The 27955-nt window shown below is 45.3% G+C and overlaps 1 protein-coding gene across 1 annotated transcript in view; it reads left to right on the forward strand.

Annotated features, from left to right (window-relative positions):
* Window positions 1-27955, forward strand: part of LOC142350941 (uncharacterized) — a 136075-nt gene that overhangs the window by 19788 nt on the left and 88332 nt on the right. Inside the window, exon 15 of the mRNA XM_075402966.1 lies at window positions 807-1490. Coding sequence (XP_075259081.1) covers window positions 807-1490 — 684 coding nt within the window. The remainder of the gene's footprint in view (window positions 1-806; window positions 1491-27955) is intronic.

The raw sequence follows: 27955 nt of genomic DNA on the forward strand, positions 1-27955 counted from the left end.
CTTAATAAGTGTGGGAAGAGTGTAATTTAAAAGTATATTTTAAGAATTATACGTGGAATTAAAGTGAAAATTCTTATTTTACTCTCTTCATGATTACACTCTTTACTTAATATTACACTCACTTTTACACTCTATATCTCATTTTCCACTTTAAAATTACACTCTTTCAACGCTTATGAAGCGGAGAACTAACGGTGTACAAAACTTTTTTTACACTCTTTACACTTCTTTTCATGAAACATCGGCCCGCGACCTTACTGTTTACATTCACTCGACCACTGTATAATAGCTTTATTGGGATGTACTCTCTAATCACACTACCTTATTGTGTAAAATCCACATTAACCACTGAAAGTTAGAATTGACATCATTTTTGTTTTATAAAACGTGACAAAACTTATTCTAAATTATGCTTACAATTATCAAGATGGGTTACCAAATATGGTTGAACGCATTTTGAATTCAGTTTTTCAAGTCAATCTCGATTGACCTCTAAGACAGTATCGATACCTTTAATTTCGCATGCCTTTCTGTGTCAGATTTGTATCCTATGTTTTAATAATCGGGCAATTTATAATATGGCCATTTCTATCAACTCACACTTAATAATATTCAGGTAAACTTACCTGAAAAACACCTTAACTTACCTGAAGCGTTCAGGTAACTTTGCACTTGCCTTAATTAACTTTACCTGAAAATTTCTTGAATATACCTTAAATTTACCTGAAAAACACACCTGAACAGTTAAGGTAAAATTACCGGAACTCACAGGAATGATGTTGATTAAGACGCAAATTAAATTGCAGGGCCGCTGATGGAATGGCCGTCAGCGCAACACGACTCAAATACAGAGTTGGATCAACAACAGGAGGAGAAAGAAGGAGAAGGAGAAGAAGAAGAACTACCAGTAACCGAGGTGACAGAAGAGGACCAGGAGACACAAGTCAGACTGGATCAGTTCTCAGAGGAGGAAGAGAAGCCAGTGCTGACTATGACCACTTCGGTGGAAGAGCAGGACACCACAGGAGCAAGTCCGCTTCTTCAAGTGGATCATCAGACGGAGTTGAGAGTGGAGGAAGAGGTGGAGCAGGTGGATTCGCCTCAGCAGCTGCGAGAGAGCTTAGAGAAGAACTTGAAAGAGCCATCAGCAGAGAGCGACATCAGCTCATCAGTGGTGGATCAGGTGGAATTGAAGCCACAAGTGGAAGAGGAGGAAGGGAAGACGGAAGAATTCACTCATTCCACCAGCAGCAGCAGCAATTTCACTACTCAGGAGGAACCTCAGGATACTCTTCCTTCAGTAGCAGGAGAAGTAACAGCACCAGAAGAGGAACCGGAGAAAGACGAGGAGGAGACCAGTTCAGAGTTTTCACCAGTGACAATCTATCCCTCACAGCAGATGGAGAGCCATTCCACATCTGAGGTGGAATTGCAAGTGGAAGTGGAGGAGGAGGAGGAAAAAGATGACGTCACAACCACTCTGGCTGTCGGTAAGACACGGACCCCTATGACCATCACATCGCAACTATTCAGAACCAAAGTTCGGAGGTCGACCATACTAACAGACCCTAAAAGTCATGGGGGGCCGGGTTGAATTTTGCCGCCCAAAATGATGTAAGAGTGGGTCTGCAATGGCAGGATTTTTTTTAGCAAAATGCAGCTCAAAACTCTTACGTCTTTTTGGGCTGCATTGGGCTTCCAAGGGGGGTAAAATGGTGTGAGAGTGAAGGGGTAAAAGACAAATTAACCCCCACTCTTACATCTTTTTTGGTCTGCCAAGGGGGGTAAAACGATGTAAGAGTTCGGGGGTAATTTGTCTTTTAAACCTTAACTCTTACACCATTTTACCCCCTTGGAAGCCCAATGCAGCCCAAAAAGATGTAAGAGTTTTGAACTGCATTTTCCTAAAAAACCCTCCCATTGCAGCCCTACTCTTACATCCTTTTACCCCCCTTGGCAGCCCAACTCTTACATCATTTTACCCCCCCCCCCCTGGCAGCCAAACTCTTACATCATTTTACCCCCTCAATCTTACATTGTTTTAGCCCCCATACCTGAAGACTACCAGTCTTGAAACCACAACCTCTGTACCCTCAGCTGCATCGCTTTATCCTCCAGACCATCAAAGCTTGTCCAACTCTTGACGGTCTATACATATGAATAATACTTGTTAGAATTGCCCCCATCTCAACAAATTACCCCCTCACTCTTACATCGTTTTACGCCCTCAGAACAAATTACCCCCTCCTCACTCTTACGCCATTTTACCCCCCTTGGCAGCCCAGCTCTTACATCATTTTACCCCCTCTGAACAAATTACCCCCTCACTCTTACACCATTTTATCCCCCCTGGCAGCCCAACTGTTACATCATTTTACCCCCTCTGAACAAATTACCCCCTCAGTCTTACAACATTTTACCTCCTTGGCAGCTCAACTCTTAGCTCATTTTACCCCCTTCTGCACAAATTACCCCCTCACTCTTAAACCATTTTATCCCCCTTGGCAGCGCAACTCTTACATCATTTTACCCTCTCTGGACAAATTACTCCCTCACTCTTACACCATTTAACCCCCCTTGGCAGCCCAACTCTTACATCATTAATACCCCTCTGAACAAATTACCCGCTCACTCTTACACCATTTTGCCCCACTTGGCAGCCCAACTCTTACATCATTTTACCCCCTCTGGACAAATTACCCCCTTACTCTTACAACATTTTACCCCCCTTGGCAGCCCAACTCTTACATCATTTTACCCACTCTGGACAAATTACTCCCTCACTTTTACACCTTTAACCCCCCCCCCCCCCTGGCAGCCCAACTCTTACATCATTAATACCCCTCTGAACAAATTACCCGCTCACTCTTACACCATTTTGCCCCACTTGGCAGCCCAACTCTTACATCATTTTACCCCCTCTGGACAAATTACCCCCTTACTCTTAAACCATTTTACCCCCTTGGCAGCCCAACTCTTACATCGTTTTACCCCCTCTGAACAAATTACCCCCTCACTCTTACAACATTTTACCTCCCTTGGCAGCCCAACTGTTACATCATTTTACCCCTCCGGACAAATTACCCCCTCACTCTTACACCATTTTATACCCATTGGCAGCCCAACTGTTACATCATTTTACCCACTCTGAACAAATTACCCCCTCACTCTTACAACATTTTACCTCCTTGGCGGCTCAACTCTTAGCTCATTTTACCCCCTTCTGCACAAATTACCCCCTCACTCTTAAACCATTTTATCCCCCTTGGCAGCGCAACTCTTACATCATTTTACCCTCTCTGGACAAATTACTCCCTCACTCTTACACCATTTAACCCCCCTTGGCAGCCCAACTCTTACATCATTAATACCCCTCTGAACAAATTACCCGCTCACTCTTACAACATTTTACCTCCCTTGGCAGCCCAACTGTTATATCATTTTACCCCCTCTGAACAAATTACCCGCTCACTCTTACAACATTTTACCCCCCTTGGCAGCCCAACTCTTACATCATTTTACCCACTCTGGACAAATTACTCCCTCACTTTTACACCTTTAACCCCCCCCCCCCCTGGCAGCCCAACTCTTACATCATTAATACCCCTCTGAACAAATTACCCGCTCACTCTTACACCATTTTGCCCCACTTGGCAGCCCAACTCTTACATCATTTTACCCCCTCTGGACAAATTACCCCCTTACTCTTAAACCATTTTACCCCCTTGGCAGCCCAACTCTTACATCGTTTTACCCCCTCTGAACAAATTACCCCCTCACTCTTACAACATTTTACCTCCCTTGGCAGCCCAACTGTTACATCATTTTACCCCTCCGGACAAATTACCCCCTCACTCTTACACCATTTTATACCCATTGGCAGCCCAACTGTTACATCATTTTACCCACTCTGAACAAATTACCCCCTCACTCTTACAACATTTTACCTCCCTTGGCAGCCCAACTGTTACATCATTTTACCCCCGCTGAACAAATTACCCCCTCACTCTTACAACATTTTACCCCCCTTGGCAGCCCAAATCTTACCTCATTTTACCCCTCCGGCCAAATTACCCCCTCACTCTTACACCATTTTATACCCATTGGCAGCCCAACTGTTACATCATTTTACCCCCTCTGAACAAATTACCCCCTCACTCTTACAACATTTTACCTCCCTTGGCAGCCCAACTGTTACATCATTTTACCCCCGCTGAACAAATTACCCCCTCACTCTTACAACATTTTACCCCCCTTGGCAGCCCAACTCTTACCTCATTTTACCCCTCCGGACAAATTACCCCCTCACTCTTACACCATTTTATACCCATTGGCAGCCCAACTGTTACATCATTTTACCCCCTCTCAACAAATTACCCCCTCACTCTTACAACATTTTACCTCCCTTGGCAGCCCAACTGTTACATCATTTTACCCCCACTGAACAAATTACCCCCTCACTCTTACAACATTTTACCCCCCTTGGCAGCCCAACTCTTACATCATTTTACCCTCTCTGGACAAGTTACTCCCTCACTCTTACACCATTTAACCCCCCCTTGGCAGCCCAACTCTTACATCATTAATACCCCTCTGAACAGATTACCCGCTCACTCTTACACCATTTTTCCCCCCCTTGGCAGCCCAACTCTAACATCATTTTACCCCCTCTGGACAAATTACCCCCTTACTCTTAAACCATTTTACCCCCTTGGCAGCCCAACTCTTACATCATTTTACCCTCTCTGAACAAAATACCCTCTCGCTCTTACACCATTTTACCCTCTTGTCAGCTCAAATCTTAGCTCATGTTACCCCCTCAGGACAAATTAACCCTTCCATCTTACAACATTTAACCCGCATTGGCAGCCCAACTCTTACCTCATTTTACCCCTCCGGACAAATTACCCCCTCACTCTTACACCGTTTTACCCCCCTTGGCAGGCCAACTCTTACATCATTTTACCCCCTCTGAACAAATTATACCCTCACTCTTACACCATTTTACCTCCCTTGGCAACTCAACTCTTAGCTCATTTTACCCCCCTCTGGACAAACTACCCCCTCACTCTTACACCATTTTATCCCCCTTGGCAGCCCAACTATTACATCATCTTACCCTCTCTGAACAAAATACCCCCTCACTCTTACACCATTTTACCCTCTTGTCAGCTCAAATTTTAGCTCATGTTACCCCCTCTGAACAAATTAACCCTTCCATCTTACAACATTTTACCCCCCTTGGCAGCCCAACTCTTACCTCATTTTACCCCTCTGGGCAAATTACCTCCTCACTCTAACACCATTTTACCCCCCCCCCCCCTTGGCAGCCCAACTCTTACATCGTTTTACCCCTCAGAACAAATTACCCTCTCACTCTTCCACCATTTTACCCCCTTGGCAACCCAACTCTTACATCATTTTACCCCCTCTGAACAAATTACCCCGTCACTCTTACACCATTTTATCCCCACTGGCAGCCCAACTGTTACATCATTTTACCCCTCTGAACAAATTACCCCCTCACTCTTACAACATTTTACCTCCCTTGGCAGCCCAACTCTTACATCATTTTACCCTCTCTGGACAAATTACCCCCTCACTCTTACACCATTTTACCCCCCTGGCAGACCAACTCTTACATCATTTTACCACCTCTGAACAAATTACCCCCTCACTCTTACACCATTTTTCCCCCCCTTGGCAGCCCAACTCTAACATCATTTTACCCCCTCTGGACAAATTACCCCCTTACTCTTAAACCATTTTACCCCCTTGGCAGCCCAACTCTTACATCATTTTACCCTCTCTGAACAAAATACCCTCTCGCTCTTACACCATTTTACCCTCTTGTCAGCTCAAATCTTAGCTCATGTTACCCCCTCAGGACAAATTAACCCTTCCATCTTACAACATTTAACCCGCATTGGCAGCCCAACTCTTACCTCATTTTACCCCTCCGGACAAATTACCCCCTCACTCTTACACCGTTTTACCCCCCTTGGCAGGCCAACTCTTACATCATTTTACCCCCTCTGAACAAATTATACCCTCACTCTTACACCATTTTACCTCCCTTGGCAACTCAACTCTTAGCTCATTTTACCCCCCTCTGGACAAACTACCCCCTCACTCTTACACCATTTTATCCCCCTTGGCAGCCCAACTATTACATCATCTTACCCTCTCTGAACAAAATACCCCCTCACTCTTACACCATTTTACCCTCTTGTCAGCTCAAATTTTAGCTCATGTTACCCCCTCTGAACAAATTAACCCTTCCATCTTACAACATTTTACCCCCCTTGGCAGCCCAACTCTTACCTCATTTTACCCCTCTGGGCAAATTACCTCCTCACTCTAACACCATTTTACCCCCCCCCCCCCTTGGCAGCCCAACTCTTACATTGTTTTACCCCTCAGAACAAATTACCCTCTCACTCTTCCACCATTTTACCCCCTTGGCAACCCAACTCTTACATCATTTTACCCCCTCTGAACAAATTACCCCGTCACTCTTACACCATTTTATCCCCACTGGCAGCCCAACTGTTACATCATTTTACCCCTCTGAACAAATTACCCCCTCACTCTTACAACATTTTACCTCCCTTGGCAGCCCAACTCTTACATCATTTTACCCTCTCTGGACAAATTACCCCCTCACTCTTACACCATTTTACCCCCCTGGCAGACCAACTCTTACATCATTTTACCACCTCTGAACAAATTACCCCCTCACTCTTACACCATTTTATCCCCATTGGCAGCCCAACTGTTACAACATTTTACCCCCTCTGTTCAAATTACCCCCTCACTCTTACAACATTTTACCTCCCTTGGCAGCCCAACTCTTACATCATTTTTCCCTCTCTGGACAAATTACCTTCTCACTCTAACACCATTTAACCCCCCTTGGCAGCCCAACTCTTACATGATTAAAACCCCTCTGAAGAATTTACCCGCTCACTCTTACACCATCTTACCACCCTTGGCAGCCCAACTCTTACATCATTTTACCCCCTCTGGACAAATTACCTCTTACTCTTAAACCATTTTACCGCCTTGGCAGCGCAACTCTTACATCATTTTACCATCTCTGATCTAAATACCCCCTCACTCTTACACCATTTTACCTTCTTGTCACCTCCAATCTTAGCTCATGTTACCCCCTCTGGACAAATTAACCATTCCATCTTACAACATTTTACCCCCCTTGGCAGCCCAACTCTTACCTCATTTTACCCCTCTGGACAAATTACCCCCTCACTCTTACACCATTTTACCCCCCTTGGCAGGCAGCCCAATTCTTACATCATTTTACCTCCTCTGAACAAATTACCCCCTCACTCTTACACCATTTTACCTCCCTTGGCAACTCAACTTTTAGCTCATTTTACCCCCCTCTGGACAAACTACTCCCTCACCCTTACACCATTTTATCCCCCTTGGCAGCCCAAGTATTACATCATTTTACCCCTCTGAACAAATTACCCCCTCACTCTTACAACATTTTACCCCCCTTGGCAGCCCAACTCTTACATCATTTTGCCCTCTCTGGACAAATTACCCTCTCACTCTTACACCATTTTACCCCCCTGGCAGCCCAACTCTTACATCATTTTACCCTCTCTGAACAAATTACCCCCTCACTCTTACACCATTTTACCTTCTTGTCAGCTCCAATCTTAGCTCATGTTACCCCCTCTGGACAAATTAACCCTTCCATCTTACAACATTTTACCCCCCTTGGCAGCCCAACTCTTACCTCATTTTACCCCTCTGGACAAATTACCCCCTCACTCTTACACCATTTTACCCCCCTTGGCAGGCAGCCCAATTCTTACATCATTTTACCTCCTCTGAACAAATTACCCCCTCACTCTTACACCATTTTACCTCCCTTGGCAACTCAACTTTTAGCTCATTTTACCCCCTCTGGACAAACTACCCTCTCACTCTTACACCATTTTACCCCCCTGGCAGCCCAACTCTTACATCATTTTACCCTCTCTGAACAAATTACCCCCTCACTCTTACACCATTTTACCTTCTTGTCAGCTCCAATCTTAGCTCATGTTACCCCCTCTGGACAAATTAACCCTTCCATCTTACAACATTTTACCCCCCTTGGCAGCCCAACTCTTACCTCATTTTACCCCTCTGGACAAATTACCCCCTCACTCTTACACCATTTTACCCCCCTTGGCAGGCAGCCCAATTCTTACATCATTTTACCTCCTCTGAACAAATTACCCCCTCACTCTTACACCATTTTACCTCCCTTGGCAACTCAGCCTTTAGCTCATTTTACCGCCCTCTGGACAAACTACTCCCTCACCCTTACACCATTTTATCCCCCTTGGCAGCCCAAGTATTACATCATTTTGCCCCTCTGAACAAATTACCCCCTCACTCTTACAACTTTTTACCCCCCCTTGGCAGCCCAACTCTTACATCATTTTGCCCTCTCTGGGCAAATTACCCCCTCACTCTTACACCATTTTACCCCCCTGGCAGCCCAACTCTTACATCATTTATCCCCTCTGAACAAATTACCCCCTCACTCTTACACCATTTTACCTCCCTTGGCAATTCAACTCTTAGCTCATTTTACCCCCCTCTGGACAAACTACCCCCTCACTCTTACACCATTTTATCCCCCTTGGCAGCCCAACTGTTACATCATTTTACCCTCTCTGAACAAAATACCCCCTCACTCTTACACCATTTTACCCTCTTGTCAGCTCAAATCTTAGCTCATGTTACCCCCTCTGAACAAATTAACCCTTCCATCTTACAACATTTTACCCCCTTGGCAGCCCAACTCTTACCTCATTTTACCTCTCTGGGCAAATTACCTCCTCACTCTTACACCATCTTACCCCTCTTGGCAGCCCAACTCCTACATCATTTTACCCCCGCTGAACAAATTACCCCCTCACTCTTACAACATTTTACCCCCCTTGGCAGCCCAACTCTTACATCGTTTTACCCCCTCAGAACAAATTACCCTCTCACTCTTCCACCATTTTACCCCCTTGGCAACCCAACTCTTACATCATTTTACCCCCTCTGAACAAATTACCCCCTCACTCTTAAACCATTTTATCCCAATTGGCAGCCCAACTGTTACATCATTTTACCCCTCTGAACAAATTAACCCCTCACTCTTACAACATTTTACCTCCTTTGGCAGCCCAACTCTTACATCATTTTACCCTCTCTGAACAAATTACCCCCTCACTCTTACACCATTTTACCCCCCTGGCAGACCAACTCTTACATCATTTTACCCTCTCTGAACAAATTACCCCCTCACTCTTACACCATTTTACCTTCTTGTCAGCTCCAATCTTAGCTCATGTTACCCCCTCTGGACAAATTAACCCTTCCATCTTACAACATTTTACCCCCCTTGGCAGCCCAACTCTTACCTCATTTTACCCCTCTGGACAAATTACCCCCTCACTCTTACACCATTTTACCCCCCCTTGGCAGGCAGCCCAATTCTTACATCATTTTACCTCCTCTGAACAAATTACCCCCTCACTCTTACAACATTTTACCCCCCTTGGCAGCCCAACTCTTACATCATTTTGCCCTCTCTGGACAAATTACCCCCTCACTCTTACACCATTTTATCCCCATTGGCAGCCCAACTGTTACATCATTTTACCCCTCTGAACAAATTAACCCCTCACTCTTACAACATTTTACCTCCTTTGGCAGCCCAACTCTTACATCATTTTACCCTCTCTGAACAAATTACCCCCTCACTCTTACACCATTTTACCTTCTTGTCAGCTCCAATCTTAGCTCATGTTACCCCCTCTGGACAAATTAACCCTTCCATCTTACAACATTTTACCCCCCTTGGCAGCCCAACTCTTACCTCATTTTACCCCTCTGGACAAATTACCCCCTCACTCTTACACCATTTTATCCCCATTGGCAGCCCAACTGTTACATCATTTTACCCCTCTGAACAAATTACCCCCTCACTCTTACAACATTTTACCTCCCTTGGCAGCCCAACTCTTACATCATTTTACCCTCTCTGGACAAATTACCCCCTCACTCTTACACCATTTTATCCCCATTGGCAGCCCAACTGTTACATCATTTTACCCCTCTGAACAAATTAACCCCTCACTCTTACAACATTTTACCTCCTTTGGCAGCCCAACTCTTACATCATTTTACCCTCTCTGAACAAATTACCCCCTCACTCTTACACCATTTTACCCCCCTGGCAGACCAACTCTTACATCATTTTACCCTCTCTGAACAAATTACCCCCTCACTCTTACACCATTTTACCTTCTTGTCAGCTCCAATCTTAGCTCATGTTACCCCCTCTGGACAAATTAACCCTTCCATCTTACAACATTTTACCCCCCTTGGCAGCCCAACTCTTACCTCATTTTACCCCTCTGGACAAATTAACCCCTCACTCTTACACCATTTTACCCCCCTTGGCAGGCAGCCCAATTCTTACATCATTTTACCTCCTCTGAACAAATTACCCCCTCACTCTTACAACATTTTACCCCCCTTGGCAGCCCAACTCTTACATCATTTTGCCCTCTCTGGACAAATTACCCTCTCACTCTTACACCATTTTACCCCCCTGGCAGCCCAACTCATACATCATTTTACCCTCTCTGAACAAATTACCCCCTCACTCTTACACCATTTTACCTTCTTGTCAGCTCCAATCTTAGCTCATGTTACCCCCTCTGGACAAATTAACCCTTCCATCTTACAACATTTTACCCCCCTTGGCAGCCCAACTCTTACCTCATTTTACCCCTCTGGACAAATTACCCCCTCACTTTTACACCATTTTACCCCCCTTGGCAGGCAGCCCAATTCTTACATCATTTTACCTCCTCTGAACAAATTACCCCCTCACTCTTACACCATTTTACCTCCCTTGGCAACTCAGCTTTTAGCTCATTTTACCGCCCTCTGGACAAACTACTCCCTCACCCTTACACCATTTTATCCCCCTTGGCAGCCCAAGTATTACATCATTTTGCCCCTCTGAACAAATTACCCCCTCACTCTTACAACTTTTTACCCCCCCTTGGCAGCCCAACTCTTACATCATTTTGCCCTCTCTGGGCAAATTACCCCCTCACTCTTACACCATTTTACCCCCCTGGCAGCCCAACTCTTACATCATTTTACCCCCTCTGAACAAATTACCCCCTCACTCTTACACCATTTTACCTCCCTTGGCAATTCAACTCTTAGCTCATTTTACCCCCCTCTGGACAAACTACCCCCTCACTCTTACACCATTTTATCCCCCTTGGCAGCCCAACTATTACATCATTTTACCCTCTCTGAACAAAATACCCCCTCACTCTTACACCATTTTACCCTCTTGTCAGCTCAAATCTTAGCTCATGTTACCCCCTCTGAACAAATTACCCCCTCACTCTTACACCATTTTACCTCCCTTGGCAATTCAACTCTTAGCTCATTTTACCCCCCTCTGGACAAACTACCCCCTCACTCTTACACCATTTTATCCCCATTGGCAGCCCAACTGTTACATCATTTTACCCCTCTGAACAAATTACCCCCTCACTCTTACAACATTTTACCTCCCTTGGCAGCCCAACTCTTACATCATTTTACCCTCTCTGGACAAATTACCCCCTCACTCTTACACCATTTTATCCCCATTGGCAGCCCAACTGTTACATCATTTTACCCCTCTGAACAAATTAACCCCTCACTCTTACAACATTTTACCTCCTTTGGCAGCCCAACTCTTACATCATTTTACCCTCTCTGAACAAATTACCCCCTCACTCTTACACCATTTTACCCCCCTGGCAGACCAACTCTTACATCATTTTACCCTCTCTGAACAAATTACCCCCTCACTCTTACACCATTTTACCTTCTTGTCAGCTCCAATCTTAGCTCATGTTACCCCCTCTGGACAAATTAACCCTTCCATCTTACAACATTTTACCCCCCTTGGCAGCCCAACTCTTACCTCATTTTACCCCTCTGGACAAATTAACCCCTCACTCTTACACCATTTTACCCCCCTTGGCAGGCAGCCCAATTCTTACATCATTTTACCTCCTCTGAACAAATTACCCCCTCACTCTTACAACATTTTACCCCCCTTGGCAGCCCAACTCTTACATCATTTTGCCCTCTCTGGACAAATTACCCTCTCACTCTTACACCATTTTACCCCCCTGGCAGCCCAACTCATACATCATTTTACCCTCTCTGAACAAATTACCCCCTCACTCTTACACCATTTTACCTTCTTGTCAGCTCCAATCTTAGCTCATGTTACCCCCTCTGGACAAATTAACCCTTCCATCTTACAACATTTTACCCCCCTTGGCAGCCCAACTCTTACCTCATTTTACCCCTCTGGACAAATTACCCCCTCACTCTTACACCATTTTACCCCCCTTGGCAGGCAGCCCAATTCTTACATCATTTTACCTCCTCTGAACAAATTACCCCCTCACTCTTACACCATTTTACCTCCCTTGGCAACTCAGCTTTTAGCTCATTTTACCGCCCTCTGGACAAACTACTCCCTCACCCTTACACCATTTTATCCCCCTTGGCAGCCCAAGTATTACATCATTTTGCCCCTCTGAACAAATTACCCCCTCACTCTTACAACTTTTTACCCCCCCTTGGCAGCCCAACTCTTACATCATTTTGCCCTCTCTGGGCAAATTACCCCCTCACTCTTACACCATTTTACCCCCCTGGCAGCCCAACTCTTACATCATTTTACCCCCTCTGAACAAATTACCCCCTCACTCTTACACCATTTTACCTCCCTTGGCAATTCAACTCTTAGCTCATTTTACCCCCCTCTGGACAAACTACCCCCTCACTCTTACACCATTTTATCCCCCTTGGCAGCCCAACTATTACATCATTTTACCCTCTCTGAACAAAATACCCCCTCACTCTTACACCATTTTACCCTCTTGTCAGCTCAAATCTTAGCTCATGTTACCCCCTCTGAACAAATTAACCCTTCCATCTTACAACATTTTACCCCCTTGGCAGCCCAACTCTTACCTCATTTTACCTCTCTGGGCAAATTACCTCCTCACTCTTACACCATCTTACCCCCCTTGGCAGCCCAACTCCTACATCATTTAACCCCCGCTGAACAAATTACCCCCTCACTCTTACAACATTTTACCCCCCTTGGCAGCCCAACTCTTACATCGTTTTACCCCCTCAGAACAAATTACCCTCTCACTCTTCCACCCTTTTACCCCCTTGGCAACCCAACTCTTACATCATTTTACCCCCTCTGAACAAATTACCCCCTCACTCTTACACCATTTTATCCCCATTGGCAGCCCAACTGTTACATCATTTTACCCCTCTGAACAAATTACCCCCTCACTCTTACAACATTTTACCTCCCTTGGCAGCCCAACTCATACATCATTTTACCCTCTCTGGACAAATTACCCCCTCACTCTTACACCATTTTATCCCCATTGGCAGCCTAACTGTCACATCATTTTACCCCCTCTTAACAAATTACCCCCTCACTCTTACAACATTTTACCTCCCTTGGCAGCCCAACTCTTACATCATTTTACCCTCTCTGGACAAATTACCCCCTCACTCTTACACCACTTAACCCCCCTTGGCAGCCCAACACTTACATCATTAAAACCCCTCTGAACAAATTACCCGCTCACTCTTACACCATCTTACCCCCCTTGGCAGCCCAACTCTTACATCATTTTACCCCCTCTGGACAAATTACCCCCTTACTCTTAAACCATTTTACCCCCTTGGCAGCCCAACTGTTACATAATTTTACCCCTCTGAACAAATTACCCCCTCACTCTTACAACATTTTACCTCCCTTGGCAGCCCAACTCTTACATCATTTTACCCTCTCTGGACAAATTACCCCCTCACTCTTACACCATTTTATCCCCATTGGCAGCCTAACTGTCACATCATTTTACCCCCTCTGAACAAATTACCCCCTCACTCTTACAACATTTTACCCCCCTTGGCAGACCAACTCTTACCTCATTTTACCCCTCTGGACAAATTACCCCCTCACTCTTACACCATTTTACCCCCCTTGGCAGACCAACTCTTACCTCATTTTACCCCTCTGGACAAATTACCCCCTCACTCTTACACCATTTTACCCCCCTTGGCAGGCAGCCCACTTCTTACATCATTTTACCCCCTCTGAACAAATTACCCCCTCACTCTTACACCAATTTACCTCCCTTGGCAGCCCAAGTATTACATCATTTTACCCCTCTGAACAAATTACCCCCTCACTCTTACAACATTTTATCCTCCTTGGCAGCCCAAGTATTACATCATTTTACCCCTCTGAACAAATTACCCCCTCACTCTTACAACATTTTACCCCCCTTGGCAGCCCAACTCTTACATCATTTTACCCTCTCTGGACAAATTACCCCCTCACTCTTACACCATTTTACCCCCCTGGCAGCCCAACTCCTACATCATTTTACCCCCTCTGAACAAATTACCCCCTCACTCTTACACCATTTTATCCCCCTTGGCAGCCCAAGTATTACATCATTTTACCCCTCTGAACAAATTACCCCCTCACTCTTACAACATTTTACCCCCCTTGGCAGCCCAACTCTTACATCATTTTACCCTCTCTGGACAAATTACCCCCTCACTCTTACACCATTTTACCCCCCTGGCAGCCCAACTCTTACATCATTTTACCCCCTCTGAACAAATTACCCCCTCACTCCTACACCATTTTACCTCCCTTGGCAGCCCAAGTATTACATCATTTTACCCCTCTGAACAAATTACCCCCTCACTCTTACAACATTTTATCCCCCTTGGCAGCCCAAGTATTATATCATTTTACCCCTCTGAACAAATTACCCCCTCACTCTTACAACATTTTACCCCCCTTGGCAGCCCAACTCTTACATCATTTTACCCTCTCTGAACAAAATACCCCCTCACTCTTACACCATTTTACCTTCTTGTCAGCTCCAATCTTAGCTCATGTTACCCCCTCTGGACAAATTAACCCTTCCATCTTACAACATTTTACCCCCCTTGGCAGCCCAACTCTCACCTCATTTTACCCCTCTGGACAAATTACCCCCTCACTCTTACACCATTTTACCCCCCTTGGCAGGCAGCCCACTTCTTACATCATTTTACCCCCTCTGAACAAATTACCCCCTCACTCTTACACCGTTTTACCTCCCTTGGCAGCCCAAGTATTACATCATTTTACCCCTCTGAACAAATTACCCCCTCACTCTTACAACATTTTATCCTCCTTGGCAGCCCAAGTATTACATCATTTTACCCCTCTGAACAAATTACCCCCTCACTCTTACAACATTTTACCCCCCTTGGCAGCCCAACTCTTACATCATTTTACCCTCTCTGGACAAATTACCCCCTCACTCTTACACCATTTTACCCCCCTGGCAGCCCAACTCCTACATCATTTTACCCCCTCTGAACAAATTACCCCCTCACTCTTACACCATTTTATCCCCCTTGGCAGCCCAAGTATTACATCATTTTACCCCTCTGAACAAATTACCCCCTCACTCTTACAACATTTTACCCCCCTTGGCAGCCCAACTCTTACATCATTTTACCCTCTCTGGACAAATTACCCCCTCACTCTTACACCATTTTACCCCCCTGGCAGCCCAACTCTTACATCATTTTACCCCCTCTGAACAAATTACCCCCTCACTCCTACACCATTTTACCTCCCTTGGCAGCCCAAGTATTACATCATTTTACCCCTCTGAACAAATTACCCCCTCACTCTTACAACATTTTATCCCCCTTGGCAGCCCAAGTATTATATCATTTTACCCCTCTGAACAAATTACCCCCTCACTCTTACAACATTTTACCCCCCTTGGCAGCCCAACTCTTACATCATTTTACCCTCTCTGAACAAAATACCCCCTCACTCTTACACCATTTTACCTTCTTGTCAGCTCCAATCTTAGCTCATGTTACCCCCTCTGGACAAATTAACCCTTCCATCTTACAACATTTTACCCCCCTTGGCAGCCCAACTCTCACCTCATTTTACCCCTCTGGACAAATTACCCCCTCACTCTTACACCATTTTACCCCCCTTGGCAGGCAGCCCAATTCTTACATCATTTTAACCCTCTGAACAAATTACCCCCTCACTCTTACACCATTTTACCTCCCTTGGCAGCCCAAGTATTACATCATTTTACCCCTCTGAACAAATTACCCCCTCACTCTTACAACATTTTATCCCCCTTGGCAGCCCAAGTATTACATCATTTCACCCCTCTGAACAAATTACCCCCTCACTCTTACAACATTTTACCCCCCTTGGCAGCCCAACTCTTACATCATTTTACCCTCTCTGGACAAATTACCCCCTCACTCTTACACCATTTTACCCCCCTGGCAGCCCAACTCCTACATCATTTTACCCTCTCTGGACAAATTACCCCCTCACTCTTACACCATTTTACCCCCCTGGCAGCCCAACTCTTACATCATTTTACCTTCTCTGAACAAATTACCCCCTCACTCTTACACCATTTTACCTCCCTTGGCAGCCCAAGTATTACATCATTTTACCCCTCTGAACAAATTACCCCCTCACTCTTACAACATTTTATCCCCTTTGGCAGCCCAAGTATTATATCATTTTACCCCTCTGAACAAATTACCCCCTCACTCTTACAACATTTTACCCCCCTTGGCAGCCCAACTCTTACATCATTTTACCCTCTCTGGACAAATTACCCCCTCACTCTTACACCATTTTACCCCCCTGGCAGCCCAACTCTTACATCACTTTACCCCCTCTGAACAAATACCCCCTCACTCTTACAACATTTTATCCCCCTTGGCAGCCCAAGTATTACATCATTTTACCCCTCTGAACAAATTACCCCCTCACTCTTACAACATTTTACCCCCCTTGGCAGCCCAACTCTTTCATCATTTTACCCTCTCTGGACAAATTACCCCCTCACTCTTACCATTTTACCCCCCTGGCAGCCCAACTCTTACATCATTTTACCCCCTCTGAACAAATTACCCCCTCACTCTTACACCATTTTATCCCCCTTGGCAGCCCAAGTATTACATCATTTTACCCCTCTGAACAAATTACCCCCTCACTCTTACAACATTTTACCTCCCTTGGCAGCCCAAGTATTACATCATTTTACCCCTCTGAACAAATTACCCCCTCACTCTTACAACATTTTATCCCCCTTGGCAGCCCAAGTATTACATCATTTTACCCCTCTGAACAAATTACCCCCTCACTCTTACAACATTTTACCCCCCTTGGCAGCCCAACTCTTACATCATTTTACCCTCTCTGGACAAATTACCCCCTCACTCTTACACCATTTTACCCCCCTGGCAGCCCAACTCTTACATCATTTTACCCCTCTGAACAAATTACCCCCTCACACTTACACCATTTTATCCCCCTTGGCAGCCCAAGTATTACATCATTTTACCCCTCTGAACAAATTACCCCCTCACTCTTACAACATTTTATTCCCCTTGGCAGCCCAAGTATTATATCATTTTACCCCTCTGAACAAATTACCCCCTCACTCTTACAACTTTTTACCCCCCTTGGCAGCCCAACTCTTACATCATTTTACCCTCTCTGGACAAATTACCCCCTCACTCTTACACCATTTTACTCCCCTGGCAGCCCAACTCTTACATCACTTTACCCCCTCTGAACAAATTACCCCCTCACTCTTACAACATTTTATCCCCCTTGGCAGCCCAAGTATTACATCATTTTACCCCTCTGTACAAATTACCCCCTCACTCTTACAACATTTTACCCCCCTTGGCAGCCCAACTCTAACATCATTTTACCCTCTCTGGACAAATTACCCCCTCACTCTTACCATTCTACCCTCCTGGCAGCCCAACTCTTACATCATTTTACCCCCTCTGAACAAATTACCCCCTCACTCTTACACCATTTTACCCCCCTGGCAGCCCAACTCTTACATCATTTTACCCCCTCTGAACAAATTACCCCCTCACACTTACACCATTTTATCCCCCTTGGCAGCCCAAGTATTACATCATTTTACCCCTCTGAACAAATTACCCCCTCACTCTTACAACATTTTATTCCCCTTGGCAGCCCAAGTATTATATCATTTTACCCCTCTGAACAAATTACCCCCTCACTCTTACAACTTTTTACCCCCCTTGGCAGCCCAACTCTTACATCATTTTACCCTCTCTGGACAAATTACCCCCTCACTCTTACACCATTTTACTCCCCTGGCAGCCCAACTCTTACATCACTTTACCCCCTCTGAACAAATTACCCCCTCACTCTTACAACATTTTATCCCCCTTGGCAGCCCAAGTATTACATCATTTTACCCCTCTGTACAAAATACCCCCTCACTCTTACAACATTTTACCCCCCTTGGCAGCCCAACTCTAACATCATTTTACCCTCTCTGGACAAATTACCCCCTCACTCTTACCATTCTACCCTCCTGGCAGCCCAACTCTTACATCATTTTACCCCCTCTGAACAAATTACCCCCTCACTCTTACACCATTTTATCCCCCTTGGCAGCCCAACTGTTACATCATTTTACCCCCTCTGAACAAATTACCCCCTCACTCTTACAACATTTTACCTCCCTTGGCAGCCTAACTCTTACATCATTTTACCCTCTCTGGACAAATTACACCCTCACTCTTACACCATTTTACTCCCCTGGCAGCCCAACTCTTACATCACTTTACCCCCTCTGAACAAATTACCCCCTCACTCTTACAACATTTTATCCCCCTTGCCAGCCCAAGTATTACATCATTTTACCCCTCTGAACAAATTACCCCCTCACTCTTACAACATTTTACCCCCCTTGGCAGCCCAACTCTAACATCATTTTACCCTCTCTGGACAAGTTACCCCCTCACTCTTACCATTTTACCCTCCTGGCAGCCCAACTCTTACATCATTTTACCCCCTCTGAACAAATTACCCCCTCACTCTTACACCATTTTATCCCCCTTGGCAGCCCAAGTATTACATCATTTTACCCCTCTGAACAAATTACCCCCTCACTCTTACAACATTTTACCCCCCTTGGCAGCCCAACTCTTACATCATTTTACCCTCTCTGGACAAATTACCCCCTCACTCTTACACCATTTTACCCCCCTTGGCAGCCCAACTCTTACATCATTTTACCCCCTCTGAACAAATTACCCCCTCACTCTTACACCATTTTATCCCCCTTGGCAGCCCAAGTATTACATCATTTTACCCCTCTGAACAAATAACCCCCTCACTCTTACAACATTTTACCCCCCTTGGCAGCCCAACTCTTACATCATTTTACCCTCTCTGGACAAATTACCCCCTCACTCTTACACCATTTTACTCCCCTGGCAGCCCAACTCTTACATCATTTTACCCTCTCTGGACAAATTACCCCCTCACTCTTACACCATTTTACTCCCCTGGCAGCCCAACTCTTACATCACTTTACCCCCTCTGAACAAATTACCCCCTCACTCTTACAACATTTTATCCCCCTTGGCAGCCCAAGTATTACATCATTTTACCCCTCTGTACAAATTACCCCCTCACTCTTACAACATTTTACCCCCCTTGGCAGCCCAACTCTAACATCATTTTACCCTCTCTGGACAAATTACCCCCTCACTCTTACCATTCTACCCTCCTGGCAGCCCAACTCTTACATCATTTTACCCCCTCTGAACAAATTACCCCCTCACTCTTACACCATTTTATCCCCCTTGGCAGCCCAACTGTTACATCATTTTACCCCCTCTGAACAAATTACCCCCTCACTCTTACAACATTTTACCTCCCTTGGCAGCCTAACTCTTACATCATTTTACCCTCTCTGGACAAATTACCCCCTCACTCTTACACCATTTTACTCCCCTGGCAGCCCAACTCTTACATCACTTTACCCCCTCTGAACAAATTACCCCCTCACTCTTACAACATTTTATCCCCCTTGCCAGCCCAAGTATTACATCATTTTACCCCTCTGAACAAATTACCCCCTCACTCTTACAACATTTTACCCCCCTTGGCAGCCCAACTCTAACATCATTTTACCCTCTCTGGACAAGTTACCCCCTCACTCTTACCATTTTACCCTCCTGGCAGCCCAACTCTTACATCATTTTACCCCCTCTGAACAAATTACCCCCTCACTCTTACACCATTTTATCCCCCTTGGCAGCCCAAGTATTACATCATTTTACCCCTCTGAACAAATTACCCCCTCACTCTTACAACATTTTACCCCCCTGGCAGCCCAACTCTTACATCATTTTACCCCCTCTGAACAAATTACCCCCTCACTCTTACACCATTTTACCCCCCTGGCAGCCCAACTCTTACATCATTTTACCCCCTCTGAACAAATTACCCCCTCACTCTTACACCATTTTATCCCCGTTGGCAGCCCAACTGTTACATCATTTTACCCCCTCTGAACAAATTACCCCCTCACTCTTACAACATTTTACCTCCCTTGGCAGCCTAACTCTTACATCATTTTACCCTCTCTGGACAAATTACCCCCTCACTCTTACACCATTTTACTCCCCTGGCAGCCCAACTCTTACATCACTTTACCCCCTCTGAACAAATTACCCCCTCACTCTTACAACATTTTATCCCCCTTGCCAGCCCAAGTATTACATCATTTTACCCCTCTGAACAAATTACCCCCTCACTCTTACAACATTTTACCCCCTTGGCAGCCCAACTCTAACATCATTTTACCCTCTCTGGACAAGTTACCCCCTCACTCTTACCATTTTACCCTCCTGGCAGCCCAACTCTTACATCATTTTACCCCCTCTGAACAAATTACCCCCTCACTCTTACACCATTTTATCCCCCTTGGCAGCCCAAGTATTACATCATTTTACCCCTCTGAACAAATTACCCCCTCACTCTTACAACATTTTACCCCCCTTGGCAGCCCAACTCTTACATCATTTTACCCTCTCTGGACAAATTACCCCCTCACTCTTACACCATTTTACTCCCCTGGCAGCCCAACTCTTACATCACTTTACCCCCTCTGAACAAATTACCCCCTCACTCTTACAACATTTTATCCCCCTTGCCAGCCCAAGTATTACATCATTTTACCCCTCTGAACAAATTACCCCCTCACTCTTACAACATTTTACCCCCCTTGGCAGCCCAACTCTAACATCATTTTACCCTCTCTGGACAAGTTACCCCCTCACTCTTACCATTTTACCCTCCTGGCAGCCCAACTCTTACATCATTTTACCCCCTCTGAACAAATTACCCCCTCACTCTTACACCATTTTATCCCCCTTGGCAGCCCAAGTATTACATCATTTTACCCCTCTGAACAAATTACCCCCTCACTCTTACAACATTTTACCCCCCTTGGCAGCCCAACTCTTACATCATTTTACCCTCTCTGGACAAATTACCCCCTCACTCTTACACCATTTTACCCCCCTGGCAGCCCAACTCTTACATCATTTTACCCCCTCTGAACAAATTACCCCCTCACTCTTACACCATTTTATCCCCGTTGGCAGCCCAACTGGTACATCATTTTACCCCCTCTGAACAAATTACCCCCTCACTCTTACCACATTTTACCTCCCTTGGCAGCCTAACTCTTACATCATTTTACCCTCTCTGAACAAATTACCCCCTCACTCTTACACAATTTTATCCCCATTGGCAGCCCAACTGTTTTATCATTTTACCCCGTCTGAACAAATTACCCCCTCACTCTTACAACATTTTACCTCCCTTGGCAGCCCAACTCTTACATCATTTTACCCTCTCTGGACAAATTACCCCCTCACTCTTACCCCATTTAACCCCCCTTGGCAGCCCAACTCTTACATCATTAAAACCCCTCTGAACAAATTACCCGCTCACTCTTACACAATTTTACCCCCCTTGGCATCCCAACTCTTACATCATTTTACCCCCTCTGGACAAATTACCGCCTCACTCTTACCATTTTACCCTCCTGGCAGCCCAACTCTTACATCATTTTACCCCCTCTGAACAAATTACCCCCTCACTCTTACACCATTTTATCCCCCTTGGCAGCCCAAGTATTACATCATTTTACCCCTCTGAACAAATTACCCCCTCACTCTTACAACATTTTACCCCCCTTGGCAGCCCAACTCTAACATCATTTTACCCTCTTTGGACAAATTACCCCCTCACTCTTACCATTTTACCCTCCTGGCAGCCCAACTCTTACATCATTTTACCCCCTCTGAACAAATTACCCCCTCACTCTTACACCATTTTATCCCCCTTGGCAACCCAAGTATTACATCATTTTACCCCTCTGAACAAATTACCCCCTCACTCTTACAACATTTTACCCCCCTTGGCAGCCCAACTCTTACATCATTTTACCCTCTCTGGACAAATTACCCCCTCACTCTTACACCATTTTACCCCCCTGGCAGCCCAACTCTTACATCATTTTACCCCCTCTGAACAAATTACCCCCTCACTCTTACACCATTTTATCCCCGTTGGCAGCCCAACTGGTACATCATTTTACACCCTCTGAACAAATTACCCCCTCACTCTTACCACATTTTACCTCCCTTGGCAGCCTAACTCTTACATCATTTTACCCTCTCTGGACAAATTACCCCCTCACTCTTACACCATTTTACCCCCCTGGCATCCCAACTCTTACATCATTTTACCCCCTCTGAACAAATTACCCCCTCACTCTTACACAATTTTATCCCCATTGGCAGCCCAACTGTTTTATCATTTTACCCCGTCTGAACAAATTACCCCCTCACTCTTACAACATTTTACCTCCCTTGGCAGCCCAACTCTTACATCATTTTACCCTCTCTGGACAAATTAACCCCTCACTCTTACCCCATTTAACCCCCCTTGGCAGCCCAACTCTTACATCATTAAAACCCCTCTGAACAAATTACCCGCTCACTCTTACACAATTTTACCCCCCTTGGCATCCCAACTCTTACATCATTTTACACCCTCTGGACAAATTACCCCCTTACTCTTAAACCATTTTACCCCCTTGGCAGCCCAACTCTTACATCATTTTACTCTCTCTGAACAAAATACCCCCTCACTCTTACACCATTTTACCTTCTTGTCAGCTTCAATCTTAGCTTATGTTACCCCCTCTGGACAAATTAACCCTTCCATCTTACAACATTTTACCCCCCCCCCCCCCTTGGCAGCCCAACTCTTACCTCATTTTACCCCTCTGGACAAATTACCCCCTTACTCTTACACCATTTTACCCCCCTTGGCAGCCCAATTCTTACATCATTTTACCCCCTCTGAACAAATTACCCCCGCACTCTTACAGCATTTTACCTCCCTTGGCAACTCAACTCTTAGCTCATTTTACCCCCTCTAGACAAACTACCCCCTCACCCTTACACCATTTTATCCCCCTTGGCAGCCCAAGTATTACATCATTTGACCCCTCTGAACAAATTACCCCCTCACTCTTACAACATTTTACCCCCCTTGGCAGCCCAACTCTTACATCATTTTACTCTCTCTGGACAAATTACCCCTCACCCTTACACCCCTTAATCCCCTTGGCAGCCCAACTCTTACATCATTAAAACCCCTCTGAACAAATTACCCGCTCACTCTTACACCATTTTACCCCCCTTGGCAGCCCAACTCTTACATCATTTTACCCCCTCTGGACAAATTACCCCCTTACTCTTAAACCATTTTACCCCCTTGGCAGCCCAACTCTTACATCATTTTACCCTCTTTGAACAAAATACCCCCTCACTCTTACACCATATTACCTTCTTGTAAGCTCAAATCTTAGCTCATGTTACCCCCTCTGGACAAATTAACCCTTCCATCTTACAACATTTTACCCCCTTGGCAGCCCAACTCTTACCTCATTTTACCCCACTGGACAAATTACCCCCTCACTCTTACACCATTTTAACCCCCCCCCCCTCCCTTGGCAGCCCAATTCTTACATCATTTTACCCCCCTCTGGACAAACTACCCCCTAACCCTTACACCATTTTACCCCCTTGGCAGCCCAACTCTTACATCATTTTACCCTCTTTGAACAAAATACCCCCTCACTCTTACACCATATTACCTTCTTGTAAGCTCAAATCTTAGCTCAAGTTACCTCCTCTGGACAAATTAACCCTTCCATCTTACAACATTTTACCCCCCTTGGCAGCCCAACTGTTACCTCATTTTACACCTCTGGACAAATTACCCCCTCACTCTTACACCATTTTACCCCCCTTGGCACTCCAACTCTTACATCATTTTACCCCCTCTGGACAAGTTACCCCTTTACTCTTAAACCAATTTACCCCATTGGCAGCCCAACTCTTACATCATTTTACCCTCTTTGAACAAAATACCCCCTCACTCTTACACCATATTACCTTCTTGTAAGCTCAAATCTTAGCTCATGTTACCCCCTCTGGACAAATTAACCCTTCCATCTTACAACATTTTACCCCCTTGGCAGCCCAACTCTTACCTCATTTTACCCCACTGGACAAATTACCCCCTCACTCTTACACCATTTTAACCCCCCCCTCCCTTGGCAGCCCAATTCTTACATCATTTTACCCCCCTCTGGACAAACTACCCCCTAACCCTTACACCATTTTATCCCCCTTGGCAGCCCAAGTATTACATCATTTTACCCCTCTGAACAAATTACCCCCTCACTCTTACAACATTTTACCCCCCTTGGCAGCCCAACTCTTACATCATTTTACTCTCTCTGGACAAATTACTCCTCACTCTTACACCACTTAACCCCCCTTGGCAGCCCAACTCTTACATCATTAAAACCCCTCTGAACAAATTACCCGCTCACTCTTACACCATTTTACCCCCCTTGGCAGCCCAACTCTTACATCATTTTACCCCCTCTGGACAAATTACCCCCTTACACTTAAACCATTTTACCCCCTTGGCAGCCCAACTCTTACATCATTTTACCCTCTCTGAACAAAATACCCCCTCACTCTTACACCACTTTACCTTCTTGTCAGCTCAAATCTTAGCTCATGTTACCCCCTCTGGACAAATTAACCCTTCCATCTTACAACATTTTACCCCCCTTGGCAGCCCAACTCTTACCTCATTTTACCCCTCTGGACAAATTACCCCCTCACTCTTACACCATTTTACCCCCCTTGGCAGCCCAATTCTTACATCATTTTACCCCCTCTGAACAAATTACCCCCTCACTAATACACCATTTTACCTCCCTTGTTAACTCAACTCTTAGCTCATTTTACCCCCCCTCTGGACAAACTACCCCCTCACCCTTACACCATTTTATCCCCCTTGGCAGCCCAAGTATTACATCATTTTACCCCTCTGAACAAATTACCCCTCACTCTTACAACATTTTACCCCCCTTGGCAGCGCAACTCTTACATTATTTTACCCTCTCTGGACAAATTACCCCCCCCCCCTACTCTTACACCACTTAACCCCACTTGGCAGCCCAACTCTTACATCATTAAAACCCCTCTGAACAAATTACCCGCTCACTCTTACACCATTTTACCCCCCTTGGCAGCCCAACTCTTACATCATTTTAACCCCCCTGGACAAATTACCCCCTTACTCTTAAACCATTTTACCTCCTTGGCAGCCCAACTCTTACATCATTTTACCCTCTCTGAACAAAATACCCCCTCACTCTTACACCATTTTACCCCCCTTGGCAGCCCAACTCTTACATCATTTTAACCCCCCTGGACAAATTACCCCCTTACTCTTAAACCATTTTACCTCCTTGGCAGCCCAACTCTTACATCATTTTACCCTCTCTGAACAAAATACCCCCTCACTCTTACACCATTTTACCCTCTTGTCAGTTCAAATCTTAGCTCAAGTTACCTCCTCTGGACAAATTAACCCTTCCATCTTACAACATTTTACCCCCCTTGGCAGCCCAACTCTTACCTCACTTTACCCGTCTGGACAAATTACCCCCTCATTCTTACACCATTTTACCCCCCTTGGCAGCCCAAATCTTACCTCATTTTACCCCTCTGGACAAATTACCCCCTCACTCTTACACCATTTTACCCCCCTTGGCAGCCCAATTCTTACATCATTTTACCCCCTCTGAACAAATTACCCCCTCACTCATACACCATTTTACCTCCCTTGTTAACTCAACTCTTAGCTCATTTTACCCCCCCCTCTGGACAAACTACCCCCTCACCCTTACACCATTTTATCCCCCTTGGCAGCCCAACTCTTACATCATTTTACCCCCTCTGGACAAATTACCCCCTTACTCTTAAACCATTTTACCCCCTTGGCAGCCCAACTCTTACATCATTTTACCCCCTCTGGACAAATTACCCCCTTACTCTTAAACCATTTTACCCCCTTGGCAGCCCAACTCTTACATCATTAAAACCCCTCTGAACAAATTACCCGCTCACTCTTACACCATTTTACCCACCTTGGCAGCCCAATTCTTACATCATTTTACCCCCTCTGAACAAATTACCCCCTCACTCATACACCATTTTACCTCCCTTGTTAACTCAACTCTTAGCTCATTTTACCCCCCCTCTGGACAAACTACCCCCTCACCCTTACACCATTTTATCCCCCTTGGCAGCCCAACTCTTACATCATTTTACCCCCTCTGGACAAATTACCCCCTTACTCTTAAACCATTTTACCCCCTTGGCAGCCCAACTCTTACATCATTTTACCCCCTCTGGACAAATTACCCCCTTACTCTTAAACCATTTTACCCCCTTGGCAGCCCAACTCTTACATCATTTTACCCTCTCTGAACAAAATACCCCCTCACTCTTACACCATTTTACCTTCTTGTCAGCTCAAATCTTAGCTCATGTTACCCCCTCTGGACAAATTAACCCTTCCATCTTACAACATTTTACCCCCCTTGGCAGCCCAACTCTTACCTCATTTTACCCCTCTGGACAAATTACCCCCTCACTCTTACACCATTTTACCCCCCTTGGCAGCCCAATTCTTACATCATTTTACCCCCTCTGAACAAATTACCCCCTCACTCATACACCATTTTACCTCCCTTGTTAACTCAACTCTTAGCTCATTTTACCCCCCCTCTGGACAAACTACCCCCTCACCCTTACACCATTTTATCCCCCTTGGCAGCCCAAGTATTACATCATTTTACCCCTCTGAACAAATTACCCCTCACTCTTACAACATTTTACCCCCCTTGGCAGCGCAACTCTTACATTATTTTACCCTCTCTGGACAAATTACCCCCCCTACTCTTACACCACTTAACCCCACTTGGCAGCCCAACTCTTACATCATTAAAACCCCTCTGAACAAATTACCCGCTCACTCTTACACCATTTTACCCCCCTTGGCAGCCCAACTCTTACATCATTTTAACCCCCCTGGACAAATTACCCCCTTACTCTTAAACCATTTTACCTCCTTGGCAGCCCAACTCTTACATCATTTTACCCTCTCTGAACAAAATACCCCCTCACTCTTACACCATTTTACCCTCTTGTCAGTTCAAATCTTAGCTCAAGTTACCTCCTCTGGACAAATTAACCCTTCCATCTTACAACATTTTACCCCCTTTGGCAGCCCAACTCTTACCTCACTTTACCCGTCTGGACAAATTACCCCCTCATTCTTACACCATTTTACCCCCCTTGGCAGCCCAACTCTTACATCATTTTACCCCCTCTGAACAAATTACCCCCTCACTCTTACACCATTTTACATCCCTTGGCAACTCAACTCTTAGCTCATTTTACCCCCTCTGGACAAACTACCCCTCACTCTTACACCATTTTATCCCCCTTGGCA

This window comes from Convolutriloba macropyga, chromosome 12 (genome assembly GCF_964194025.1).
Source record: "Convolutriloba macropyga chromosome 12, txConMacr16.3, whole genome shotgun sequence".
Classification (NCBI taxonomy): domain Eukaryota; kingdom Metazoa; phylum Xenacoelomorpha; order Acoela; family Convolutidae; genus Convolutriloba; species Convolutriloba macropyga.